This window comes from Canis aureus, chromosome 24, assembly GCF_053574225.1.
Source record: "Canis aureus isolate CA01 chromosome 24, VMU_Caureus_v.1.0, whole genome shotgun sequence".
NCBI lineage: Eukaryota > Metazoa > Chordata > Mammalia > Carnivora > Canidae > Canis > Canis aureus.
The window spans coordinates 43,212,075-43,226,184 of record NC_135634.1 but is presented as its reverse complement, the minus strand read 5'-3'; the positions used below and the strand labels follow the sequence as shown (position 1 = coordinate 43,226,184).

General features: G+C 38.0%; 1 protein-coding gene across 17 annotated transcripts in view; it reads left to right on the top strand.

Moving 5' to 3' along the window:
- TRIP12 (thyroid hormone receptor interactor 12) overlaps window positions 1–14,110 on the top strand; it is a 147,848-nt gene that overhangs the window by 74,043 nt on the left and 59,695 nt on the right. For all 17 annotated transcript variants that reach the window (XM_077869111.1, XM_077869124.1, XM_077869125.1 and 14 more), the window contains 4 exons: window positions 3,781–3,886; window positions 6,663–6,799; window positions 12,781–12,864; window positions 13,823–13,918. In XM_077869111.1, coding sequence (XP_077725237.1) covers window positions 3,781–3,886; window positions 6,663–6,799; window positions 12,781–12,864; window positions 13,823–13,918 — 423 coding nt within the window. The remainder of the gene's footprint in view (window positions 1–3,780; window positions 3,887–6,662; window positions 6,800–12,780; window positions 12,865–13,822; window positions 13,919–14,110) is intronic.

Genomic DNA, 14,110 nt, shown 5'->3' with positions numbered 1-14,110 from the left:
AGCTTTCCTTTTTCCCAGAAAGTTTGAGGTTTGTAATCTTCCAAAAAAATGTTTTAGACTTTTGGAAGAATTTATAGAGTTCTTCCAACATTTGACTTGATTTACTTAGGAAGACTGATAAATTCGTAATTATCAATCTTTACACTTGTGAGGTGTTTCCTTGTTCCAGTTCCTTCCTTGTTCCAGAGATACATGTAAAAGCTAGTTTTGTCTTCCATCCTGGGATTACAAATAGGGAAACCTCTTTTTCACTATGGAGCGTTATATATAATATCTCTTTTACCATGGGATTACCTTTCAGAAAGTAAAATATTTGGGCTTATCTCTCCTAGTTTATCAAGCAAATGGAATCATGTCAAATAGCCTGATAGTCATTTTACATTGCAGCATGATTATAACAGCAGTTAAAAATACTTGTCTACTCTGTTGTTTTGGTTTTCCTCTGTCATTCTTTCTCTTTTTATTTTTCTCTTATTTATTCCAGAGAGTGTGCATTGGGGAGGGGTAGAGGGAAAGGGAGAGTAGAGTATCAAGCTGACTCTACACTGAGCACAGAGCAGTCTTGGGGCTTGATCTCAGAACACTGAGATCACCACCTGAGCTGAAACCAAGAGTTGGACACTTAACTGACTGTGCCACCTACATGCCTTCTACTTTTCTGTAATTTAATACATTTCTCTTATAATTTAACACCAATGATGGAAAAAGAAATTGTGGCACATCCATTTAAAGGAATACCTCTCCACAGAGAAAGGAATGGACTACTAATCTGTGCAGCAACATGAAATTTCCAAAACACTGTATGACCCCATTTTTCTGAAATTCTAGAATAGACAGCAATGACAGACAAGCAGATCAGTAGTTGCCAGAAGAGTGGGCGAAGGGATTAATTGTAAGGGGGATGAAGAAACTTTTTAGAGTGATGGAAATGTTTTGTTCTGATTGATATGTTGGTTGTATGGGTCAGTTCATTTTTTCAAGTCCATATTGATCCTCATATTTATAAAATGAGTACATTTTTATCATAAGGGAATGACATTTGAATGAAATTGTTTAAAAGAAAGTGAAACACCTACGTCATGACTTAAGTGAAAGTATAACAGATTGATCAAGAAGTATACTGTCCCCTCAGAAGCAATATAGTAGTAGCCCACAATATGTTTAGTTGGATATCTTATTTTGAATGTCACTGGATAGATAAACATTTTTTACTAGTGTCCATTACTGTATCATGGTATGTATAGAAACATTTAGTGTCACATAAACTAATATTAGTGACAGTCATACGGGAGTTTTCATTTATTTTTTTTAAAAAGATTTTATTTATTCATGACAGACACACAGAGAGAGAGAGAGAGGCAGAGACACAGGTAGAGGGAGAAGCAGGCTCCATGCAGGGAGCCCGATGCGGAACTCGATCCCAGGACTCCAGAATCATGCCCTGGGCCGAAGGCTGCGCGAAACCACTGAGCCACCTGGGGATCACCCATACAGGAGTTTTTAAAGTGCTTTAGAGGTGAAAACATCGGTGGGATGTTTTAAATAATGTGTGCTCATTTTTTCCCATAAAGTGTATATGTTTTTTAGTCTATTCTAATTCAGTTGCACAATTCAAATAGGTGAACATAATTTAATATTTTCTGAAACATTTAAAAATAATTTTCTGAATTTTTTAAATGTTAAAGTGATAATAGTTGAATATATTAAGCTAGTCTCATAATTTGTCCACATGTCATGTTCATCTTTCAGGTGACAGGATGTGTGTCCAGACAAAGATAAAATAGTGTAGGGGCATTAGGCATTGGTTCGGGATCACATTAAGTAATTCTGGTGATATGTTATGTAGGAAATCAATCTAAAAACAAAATTGAGGGGCACCTGGGTGGCTCAGTGGGTTAAGTGTCTGTCTTTGGCTCAGGTCATGATCCCTGGGTTCTGGGATCAAGTACCCTGCCTGGCACCCTATTTGATGGGAAGCCTGCTTCTCCTTTTCCCTCTGCCTGCAGCTCCCCCTGCTTGTGCTCTCTCTCTGTCAAATAAGCAAAATCTTTAAGAAATATAAAAATAAATAATTAAAAAACACAAAATTGAAATTTAAGAAACCCTTAGGCCAATCTTCTTTCCCCACTTTTTGTCCCTTTTATGTCAGTTTCAGGAGTCTTGGATAACCTTTCACAAAAATTACTTTGGGGAAAAAAAATGTCTTGAAAGGTGTTCAGATCTCTCGATTGCAATGTCTGTCTGAACATAGATTTTTGTCCTTATAGCTTGTTTAGTGGTTAAAGATTTTTTAATAGTGTGCTTTTCATTTAACAATTTTGATTTTATATATATGGTATAGGGACCGTCCTAAGTTAAATGAACTGAAGTTTAAAATGAAGCATCTTGGGCAGCCCGGGTGGCTCAGCGGTTTAGTGCTGCCTTCGGCCCCGGGGTGTGATCTTGGAGACCCGGGATCAAGTCCCACATCGGGCTCCCTGCATGGAGCCTGCTTCTCCCTCTGCCTGTGTCTCTGCCTCTCTCTCTCTCTCTGTGTGTCTCTAATGAATAAATAATAAAATCTTTAAAAAATTAAATACAAATAAAATGCATCTTAAAGGGTCAGGAAGATGCCTAGAATCTTTTTTTTCATCTCTTACTCATACGCTTTACTGGTGTTTTTAACAAAATCAAGACTAAGAAATTTCTGATCTTCCACTTTGAAGGAGTGAAATGATCAAAAATTAAAAGTTCCTGGGGAAAGCACCTGAGTGGCTCAGTTCATGATCTCAGGGTCCTGGGATTCAGCCCAACTTTGGGCTCCCTGTGCATCAGGAGTCTGTTTCCCCCTCTCCCCTTTTCGTGTTCTCTTTCTCAAAGAAAGAAATAAAATCTTTAAAAAAAAATTTCCGGGAGAGGGGGGTGGGGGGGGGGGAGACAAGTGACTTGGAGAATTGTTAGGATTATGTAATTAGTCTCTGAAAAAAGGAAACACTCTTTAAGGTGATGCTGTAGTTGTCGTGGAAATAAAGTTTTTCACTTGGAGGCCTTTCGCTATTAGAGGTCTTTGTGTAGATAGAACACACCACCCATTCTGTCATCATGTAGGATAACATCTTATGGGTGAGGGGGAGGGTGAACCAATGCTCTGGCCTCCCCATTGTTTATGAAATAGTAATAAACTTCACTTAATTCCTGTATCTTTTTAGGATCTGTTAGCCCTATGCAAGGTTTTAGTTAGTAGTTTCCAGAATAACATTAGAGTGTATTCAATTGACTTTTCCCCCTAATTATTCCATTAACCTGTACACTGGACATTCTAATAATGCTCCAGTGTATTTTCCATGCCAATGGAGCAGTGTAAAAAAAAGAAAGCATTTTGTTCTCTCGTAGTCTTAATTGGTGATCTTTGTATAAAACAGATGAAATGGGACAGTTAAAAGTGTAGTAAGGTGCTAATGAATGAAAATGATAAATAAAAAATTTTAAATTTAGTACAGCCTTGAAATACAGAGTAAATGCAAAAAAATTCTTAGCTTTAGTTAGTGGAAGAGTAGAGAGATTAGGAATGTTTAAAGGGGAAGTTATGAGGGGAAAAGGACCGTCACTTGTGATGTGGGATAGCTCAAGGTGAGGTGGGGGCCAAGCAGGATTTATCCAAGTACCAGATAGACAGAATTTTAGCAGATTGCTAGGGAGGCCTTGGAAGATGCAGTGGGCTTTTGACCTGAAGAATTTGGTAGTTCTTAATTTATGCTAACTTATTTTTTAAAAATGTGCTTTTGAATTTCACATGTATAGGTTTAAGAAAATCTACCAAGAAGCGCAGTGAATCCCCACCTGCTGAGCTCCCCAGTTTGAGGCGGAGCACACGCCAAAAGACCACGGGCTCCTGTGCTAGTGCCAGGTAAATCACATTGGGTTTTTTCAGTTTATGATCCAGTTCTTTATCTTCTGCTCAGCTTTCATCAGAATCCTTCACTTTCTGAGTTTTCAAAAATTACTGAAATTTTCACTTGAGTATCCAGTATAAATGAATTCTCCCCAATGTTTATTTACCTGTTCTTGTTAAATATAAATCATGCTGTTTTACTCTTACCCTCTACCTTTTCCTCTGCTGTTAAATAATTTTCACAGTTATTGCCAATAGTTGGACATCTGTTTTCAGAGTTCCAGTTGGCCAATAAATCTCTAATGAGCATCTTCATGCAGATTTGGGTTATTTTTTTAAAGGTAGCTAAATTTCCCAATAGTGTGATTAATGGATCAAAAGGGATGCCTGTTTTAATGGCTGTAATATTGTCTAATTAGTTTCTGAACGTGTTGGCACCACCTGAGTTTAATGGATAAGGGGGAAGAGATGTACTTGATTTTCATTCTGTATTATGACACCTACCCCTCGAGGAATGTCAGTGTTTTGTGCGTGCTTTCATGGCTCCCAATTCCTGTTTCCCCCCACTTGCAGTTTTGGATCTCATTTTCAGAAAATCAATTGCCTTTGATATGATAGTTTGTTATTTCAGGTACTTTTATTAACTGATTTGAGAATCTTAGGTTAAATTTAAAAAATCCTTAAAAAAAAATTTCCTCACATTTTCAGGTGTGTCAGTCACTCACACACCCTTGTGTGGTTAATTACTCACAGCTGGGTAGGACTTGTCCCCTTTTCTGTGGTGTTTGTTCGTTTTTCTAAGTGTGCCAAAAACCAGGGATCAGGCCCAAATGATTTCAGTTTGTCTTTCCCCTACTTTTGGGTGAGCTGAAAGGTGTTTTAGCTCTTCTCTTGTTTCTCCTCTAAGATAAGCGACCATGACTGCTCTTGGTGGTAGGTACAATAGTGACATAAAGAAACCATATGACTAGTTGCAAGTCATCAGAAAAGGACTCCTGCCACTTAAATCTCTACTTTTCCACTTATTTTCTATCTGGATTGTTTAAAATGTTACTTAAAATATGTGGAGTTCGTGTACCTGTTTGCTTTTGAGCTTTCTTGGCAATAGTTTTACAGGAACTCAGAAAATTTTATAGTTCTTCACAGCTTTTGTCTCATTGTGGGCTACATTTGAATCTGGTTTGCCCAGAGTTTATAATCTGCGATACAAACTGAATTCACCATAGTTGAAAATTAATTTTAAGTTGATGTGAAGTCAAGTAATCTAGTAGCCCTTCTTTGCTGCCTCCTTTCCTCCTCCTCATGACCCCTTTCTTAGTGCTTGTGAAATTACATACAGTTTACATGGTCATACTCTATACAAGCTGTCTAGCCACCTGCCTGGAAGGCTCTTCATTTCAAACTTATTCTGAACTAGTTGTGATTCCTCTTAAATGTAGTACTTTCACATCCTGCTTCAGCTGTATCTTCATCTCTCTTTAGACCTATAATAGTTCTTGAGGACAGCAACCAAAGTGTTCAGTGCAGTGTGTGTCACATGATTCGTGCAAGTTGAATATTAAGTAGCTGAATTAATTTGAATCCCACTAATTTGTAGCTTGGTAAATTGGGGCTGGGGTGAGCTATTTCTGTGGAAGAAAAAATTGGCTAAGCAAATCCCTGTGTAGGGAGAATTTTTACTACTTAGAACCAACTCTTCTAGTACTCCTTGGTAATTCAGAGCCTTCATTCATAGGTCACTTATGCCTGCTGCTTTTTTGTTGTTTACTGACCAGCATCTAATTCTGCAGCAGGGATCCCTGGGTGGCGCAGCGGTTTAGCGCCTGCCTTTGGCCCAGGGCGCGGTCCTGGAGACCCGGGATTGAATCCCACGTCGGGCTCCCGGTGCATGGAGCCTGCTTCTCCCTCTGCCTATGTCTCTGCCTCTCTCTCTCTCTCTCTCTCTCTCTCTCTCTGTGACTATCATAAAAAAAAAAAAAAAATTCTGCAGCAGTTTGAGTTTGGTCTAAAACATTTCCTTAGTAGAGTGTTTCTTCATTTCCTAAGGTAATTCAGAGGGCTGCTATTTAAACAATAGCAAGTTGTAATTATTTGGGGGGAAATCCTTTGTTTTTATTTTATTTGCTGACTGATTTCTCTACTAAAATAGAAAAAAATCATCATCAATAAAATGTAATTTGCTTCATGAGAAATGACTGACCATTCTTTCCAAATTATGCTGTGACTTAATCCTCAGTGTCATCTCTATGTATTTCTAAATGGTAAATATTTTTTAAAGGATGGAGCGCTTATTCATTATTAGGGTAGTTCTTTCTTTGGTGATTTAACTTATCTGGGACTTTGGTGATAGGAATTTCTCCCACCTTTTCCTCTTCTAAACTCCCTGCCCTCCCCCCCGCCCCAACACACATTGTCAAGTGTAAAGTCTGTATATTGATCCACTATTTAGCCTAGAAGTAGAGATCTATTTTAAATGAGTTCTCTCAGCAGGAGTCACTTTTCCATTTAAAGTTTAAAAACATTTAAACATTTGAAGTGTTTAAAAATCATTTCTGTCTGTAAGGATGACAACAGCTCACAGCACCACAAAAGCATGTATTGTGACCGCCATGTAACTTGGAAGAATTTTAAATATACAAAGTCTTAGTTGTTACCATAATGATTTTCTGCAACAATTTCTATGTAAAAAGAAGAAACTGGCTTTGTGCTCCATGCATTGGAGCTTTGTGCTGTGTGGACATTGCTCCTGGTCACTGGTAGTGCTGCCTCTGATGGGACTTTTCTGTTGTAGTCGGCGAGGCTCTGGCCTGGGCAAAAGAGGAGCAGCTGAAGCTCGTCGACAGGAGAAGATGGCGGACCCTGAAAGCAGCCAGGAGACCGTGAATTCTTCAGCTGCACGGACAGACGAAACTCCCCAAGGAGCTGCAGGTAGCTTGGCACTTTGGAGCCTTAAAATGCATTTATGTATCTTACCGATTTGGTTCAAGATAAATTAAAAAAAAAAAAAAAAAAAAAAAAAAAAAGATAAATTACCTTGTGGGCATGGCAAATAGAATGCAAGAGAGGGGACAGAGGTATACTCAATGTTACCATCAGATGAACTTTTTGTTCTTTTTTGTTTTACTTTATAGGTTTGTTTTTTTTGATGAGTTGGATTCATTTGTTGTTTTTGATTTCTATTTCTTTTCCAAAACCATGTTTATACTAATTACATTCAAAGGGCCGTTAGGAGTGATGTCCCCTTCTGTGAAGTTTCTTCTGTATCAGTGCAGAGAAACCATTCTTGCCTAGTGATTGTTTGAAAATTTAAGTTCATAATAAGAAGTAAGGATATGGCTTAAATTGCTTCTTCATACACATGTAAATATTAATGGAGAATGTTGGAACCCCTAAAATGTAATAAGTGTTCCTTTGGAAAGGAACTTTAAGAATGCAATTTATGTTCTTATGGGCTTATTTTTATTCTTCTTGATACCTTAGCACAACAGAAATTAGGCTGCCCACTACCCCTTTCAGCTTTAAATATGTATTGATCACCAATAGGAAAAGAAGGCTAATACTTCAGAGGTTAATTGTGGCCAACAGGTTTTAAAATGTAACCTGTAATGAGCATTTCTGACTTTAAGAAACACATGAGAAAATGTTTCAGTTCACCCTTGTGAACATGGGTATCATGAGTCCTTTCTGTCAGTATCATACACGTGGGCTTAGGTGTAGGTATGTTCTTATTTTTCCATAACAGTCTTTGATGTAACATTAGTGTGTATGCTAGTTAGTTTTCTTTCATGCCTGTGGTGGAGCCTATATCCTAGTTTGCCAGGAAGGTTCTGATTTGCCCACTGCTATTCATATTTTATGCTTCTTGTCTCAGCTTTGTCAACCTGAACAGTTTTGCCAATGTCTTTTCCTGGTTTTGTATGAATAGTGGCATGGCAAACTTGAACCATCTCTTCTGGTGAGAGGGGACCTTTTTTACGTACTTTTTTTTTTTTATTTAAAGAATAGTTTATCTGAAGGGTTAAATTTGAGAGAAAGTATAGTCCATTGCACATACAACTCATTGAAGCTCTTGATGACACAGAGGCTATGCTTCCCAGTGTTTAATGTTTATTTCAAGTCTGCATATGGAAGTGGGGCAGTTCCCACATGGATGACAGAAATGGAGCTGCTTGCTGAGTGTGTTGTTAAAGCAGAGTCATTACAGTAATTATCATAGCTAACATTTGTAGAGTGTACACTGTTGCAGACACGGTATTAAGGACTCATTCTCCTTGAGTACTAAGTTCAAAACAATGCAGAGGCGTAAGTGCTATTCTCATTTTATAAGTGAGGGGAAACTGAGGTGCATAATGATTACGGTTGCCCAGAGTCGTGGAACTCTGAAATTCAGGTTTACCATAAGAAGGGCACATTTCTAAAGGCTGTGTCCTTCCACTTCCCCCACAGTCAGAAGAGTTAGTTTATTTTTATTTATTTATTTTTTTAAAGTCTTTTTTTTTTTAAGATTTTATTTTTTAAATTTTTATTTGTTTATGATAGTCACAGAGAGAGAGAGAGAGAGGCAGAGACACAGGCAGAGGGAGAAGCAGGCTCCATGCACCGGGAACCCGACATGGGATTTGATCCCGGGTCTCCAGGACCGCACCCTGGGCCAAAGGCAGGCGCCAAACCGCTGCGCCACCCAGGGATCCCGAAGAGTTAGTTTAAATTAGAGAGGAAGACAAATCATGAGAGGCTCCTGACTCTGGGAAACAGACTGAGGGCCACAGGAGGGGAGGTGGGCAGGGGGATGGGGTAATTGGGTGACAGGAATCTAGGAGTGAACATGATGTGATGAGTATGCTGACAAATTAAATTAAAAAAAAAAAAAAACTTAAAAAAAAAGAGCTAGTTCATTTCATATTGATATCCCCTGGAGGCCAGAATGTGGGGGTAGTGTGTAAATTTTGGTCCTGGTATATTTACCTGAGACGATAAAAGCTTCAGGGAATTAGGTTCATAGACGGCCTCCTAAATGTTTGTGTTCCTTGTCATTGAGATTCACAATTATGGTGTGATCTCAGTATTTTCCACGTTTGCAGAAAAGATACACATGGCACTCCTTCATTTCACTTTAGAAGCAGAATGCCTTACGGATGCTACAGAAATAATTTTGCCAGCTCACTGAAGTAGTGCTGTGGGAAGAAGCAAATTCCTTATTAGCTTTACATTAAGTTCTTCAGTGTAATGTGCTTTAGTTTCTTCGTATGTAAAGTTACAATTTAAAGAGAAAAACTTCTAAGGTAGTGTGAGGATAAATCGATGGTGGTAACTTAAAGCATCTTTGGGCAATTATCCATTCACAGACAGCTCTTTGACAGTTGGTGTAAGACTCTTTATTGGAAACATTTATGTTGAAATAATGTTTTTACTAATTTAAAGAGATTGATTATCTTTAGTATATTTTGTGTTTTTTCCCCTTAATAATATTACTTATTATTATAAGTGTTACTTCTTTTTTGAGAACCCATCTTCCTGACCTTTTTCAATGAAGCCATTGAAATAAGCATATTTCTTTATATACATGTAGTAATAAAGCGTTGCTCCATCTTTGGCAGACTTGGTCATATCATCCTGACTTGGCAAGTGTTGACACTTAGGAAAATTTGTTGATATCAGTGTGCCTGGCTCTTCATAGAAGAGATGCTAACGAGCTCTTGGAATTGAAAAGTTAGGTGTTCCCTGCATTTTCCCAACACCTGGCAGGTTAAGTGTTGGACTTTATCAGAGCTGTGTACCTTTTCATAGTGGCAATAAAGTCTTGAAAATACTAGAGACACTAAAGTTGAGAAATTAGGTATTCCTCCTTACACCTGCAAAACAAGGCAAGGAAAAATAGCCCATGTTCTGGCACCTGATTTCACATTGAGAATCTTAATTTCACAAGAAAAGAACAGGGTCAGTTTGTAAGAAGAAAGCAATCCAGTTTTACAAGTTTTTATCTAAAAAAGTAGTTAATGACTACTTTTTGTTGGAATCCCTAAAAATTAGAAGCTTCAGTATCACCTGATACCAGGGCCCATTAAGGCATGCTTACTTTACTAGTAGTTATTCCTTTGGCCTTGCCCAAAGGTTTTCATTACACTCTTACAGAAAAGTCTTCCTTCTGCCTCCTACAATTAGGGATCTGGTAAGTCTTTAAAGTTCCTGTGAACTAAAATTGAATTCTATCAGCTTTCTAATATTTTACTTGCTTTCTGCATAGGAAGCCTTATCGTTAAGGTATAAAAACATAGGGTTCTGTGATCAATTTCTTGTGTTCTAACTTAAATATTTTTTCCATTGTTTTCATTCACCTGTGTATTGGAAACTATCTTTACATGGTGCTGTGAAGATACGCTGCAGAGTAGTTGGGGGAGATACTGGTTTAAACAAACAAAAATTGACACCTCTTAAAAATGTAGCATTGGATTTTCTCTGCTTGATAATCTTATGTTTATACTTGTGTCAGGACAGATCTTGTGCACGTTGCTCAAGGAGGTTTGACTCCTAAAGAATTTTGACATGGACTCCTGTTTGTTGATGTCATCTCCTTACCTGTGTGACTTTAGAAACAGCCACCCACAGGCCAGACTAGTTTCGTTTATCTGATTTTGTAATACTTATAGGGAACTATAGTAGAAAAATGATTAATATTTGCCATCAATGGGCTGGAGAAGGATCTTTTCTTCTTTGGGTTCAGTGACTGATTTCTGTCAAAACAGGCCCTCTTCCTCCATGAAGAATCACATGGAGACCTTCTAATAAACTAAACAAACAAACAAATCACCTTCCCAAGTGAATTTTTACTGACATTGTTGTTTTTCTTAAAAAAGATGGGTTGCCAGAGGATGCTCTATTTTATTTTATTTTTTAAAAAAAGATTTTCTTTATTCATGAGAGAGAGAGGGAGAGGGGCAGAGGCAGAGACACTGGCAGAGGGAGCAGCAGGCTCCATGTAGGAAGCCCGACGTGGGACTTGATCCTAGGTCTCCAGGATCACACCCCAGGCTGAAGGCGGCGCTAAACCGCTGAGCCACCCGGGCTGCCCAGAGGGTGCTTAAAATAAAACAAAACAAAACAAAACAAAAACTACTTCATTTGTTAAAAACTGTATTTGCCCTGCACATAATTGGAAGAGTTTAAAAGCAAGTTTAAGAGTCACTTTAACAAATTCAGTCATGATTCGAACCTTAATAACAGTTATTTGTTAACAAGCTTTCTGTTTAATGTGAAGAAGCAGCTGTACTGGAATGAAAAATGAGTAGTGAAGGACATATTTAAGGGGCGAATAGCGTACAGTACTAGAGTATAACCTCCTGCGGTCAGGTCTCTGATCTGTGGGTAGCAGTCTGACTTTGGGCAAGTACCCTCAAAGTCACAGGCCACAGTTACCTCACACGTATGGAAAAGCTTACATTGCCTCCCCGAGTGTTTGTAAGGAAACAAATAGACACAGCCTACAGATGGTTCGTAAATGCCACGTATAGCATTCTAGAGTGCATTTACTCTTTCCACCAGCTCCCCTCCAGAAGTGTGGATTTTGTTAAACTCTGTTACGCTTTAATATTAGCATTTCTGGTTAACCTGTAACTATAAACCAGGGGGTGCTAACATTTCCTGTAAAGGGCCAGATAGTTGACGTGTTAGGCTTTATACATGCTCTCTTGGAACTATCTAGCTCTGTGGTTGTATCATGAAAGCAGCCACAGATAATATGTAATACAGTGAGTTTGGCTGTTTTTCAATAAAATATTATTTACAAAATGATGTGCTGGATTGAATTTGGCCCATGGGCCATAGTTTGCTGACTCCTGTTCTTAAACCATACATTTTTCTATGAATTTTTTTGAAATCTCAGTGAAATCATAGAAAGTGCTTGATGAGGTGTGACGAAAACCCTTAAGAAAATATAGAGTTGGTGACTCGTATATTAGCATCTCTTCAGAATAGCCCTGTAAATTCACATGTTATCCATGTACTTTTAACAGTGAACATTGTTCTGGACTGACATGTCATCTGGTGAGTGTGCAGGCTTAGGGTATTGTGGATAATCTGGTCATACACAGGTTAATTGTACAGAAAACACGCTTAACGACTCAACAGATACCAAGGAGGAACAGTAAAACTGCTTGTTCTGGAGGAATATAGTTTGGTCTTTCAGATTCCTGATAGAATCACCTTCCCTTTGCTTAAGCTGAATTGTTGGTCAGGCTAGCTCTTTGGTTTGTAGAATCCTTCTAAATCCAACTCTGTTTTTCAGTGCTTGCTTTGACATCCTAGTTTTCCTCTACTTTGTACTTTAGTGCTTTGCTGCTAGTTGGAACTGTGTATCTTCAATATTTTGTCCTGGAAATAAAAGGGTACAATCTGCCTACTCTGAGAGAAAACGTGGAAGTGATTGTGTCAAGACCGCAGCCCCGAAGTAAAGGCAAGCTGAAGAAGAACCACATCTGCCCACGACGTTTCCCCCAGATACCAGTTTTGCTCTCTGTTCTGTTTGTGACTAATTGCCTGTCCAGTAAACCTCATAGTGGTTTTGGCAGTGTGATCTGCATGGACTTTTGGTAGTTGAGTTTAAGACAAGACTTAATTTATGAACAATTTCAGAGACATGAGAAATCTGTCAAAGCCATGGATGGACAAGATTGTGTTTTTATGCCTGTTGAACACTGAGATAATTGAGCCATCCTTTCATTCACAGAAGCAACAGGATGAAATCTGGAACACCTGAGTGTGCAACAGGCAGACACCCTTAATTGCCTTTATTCGCAGTAGTCTGTCTATAGTACTCTGCTCTTTTTTTTTTTTTTTTTAAAGATAAACCAGACCTAAGGAGTTTGAATGTTCCTCTCCTAACCCTTACCTTCTTTTTTCTCCCCCCTTTGAAGCCTCTAGTTCTGTTGCAGGGGCTGTGGGCATGACCACCTCTGGGGAGAGTGAATCCGATGATTCTGAGATGGGACGACTACAAGGTAAAGACAGTTAATGAGCTTACAAGAAACCATTATCAGAGGCTGCCTATGATTTCTCTTCTTTCTTGAAATTAATTTAGATAAGTTCATTTAAACATGCTCTAGCAATGTGTGTACTTCCAAAAAAGCTGCTTATTTATGATTATTTGGATTTGGAAGATGATCTGTCTTGCTCTTAAACTATTTAGACAGAATCTTATATATGTATTTTATATGTTTGTAAAATGTTCTATTATGGTTGCTTGTATAGCTGGTAATACTTTAAGGTCTTGAAAAGGTGATAACTTAATATGTTGTTCTCTGGTACCTAATAACAGTGCATCCCAGTGGGGTGTTTTTGCTGTGTTCTTTTGTGTTCTTGATTATCTATTTTAAAATGAAAGGGTATACCTAAATACCAGGTATTTTAATGTGTGCTTTTTAAAAAGCAGCCTTATATTCTGTATTTTTATTGTCTTCAGACTGTTGGTTTCTATGATAGATCCTCAGTGTAAGGCTCACAGCAATCTCTTCTTGACTAGAAGTCTTGTGAACACATTTTTTCTCACCTTTTATACCTGATAAAAATAATTTTCCATATGTTTTTAGAAGATCTTATGACCACATCTGATTGGGAAATGATATCATCAGAAGGAAAGCAACATAAGGGCACTTAACCTATAATTTCATCAAAATAAATACTGTGGGTTTTTCTTGGATCATTTGATACAGTTCCCTCTGACACTGATATTTACCACCTCCATAAAACCTTAACATGCCTTGGAGCTGGCCATGGGTTTTGTGACTTATATTAATTAATATCTAAGAGTGATCTTGAAAGTTTAATGTAGTTTCTCTTAAAAATGGAAAGTAACTATCTAAATCAGTCATGTGAGATGAATCAGTTGCTTGAAAGTTTTATATAAGATGAACTGCATTTACAATTCAACTGTTCTCCATGCTTTTCTTTTCTCTTTAGCTTTGTTAGAGGCCAGGGGTCTTCCTCCTCATCTGTTTGGCCCTCTCGGTCCTCGGATGTCACAACTTTTCCATAGAACAATTGGAAGCGGAGCTAGTAAGTGAATACTCTTAAATTTGCCCTCCCCTCAAACGTTTAATAATTAGGTGAGTGCTGTCTTTAATCTTTATCTATTGCTGTAAGAGGCTTTCATATGAGGAGGTTTTCATGAACTTTAACCTGTTTTTTAAAAATAGGGTTTGTGTTCATTCTTGCTTTCATTTTTCAATTTTTTTTCATTCTTGCTTT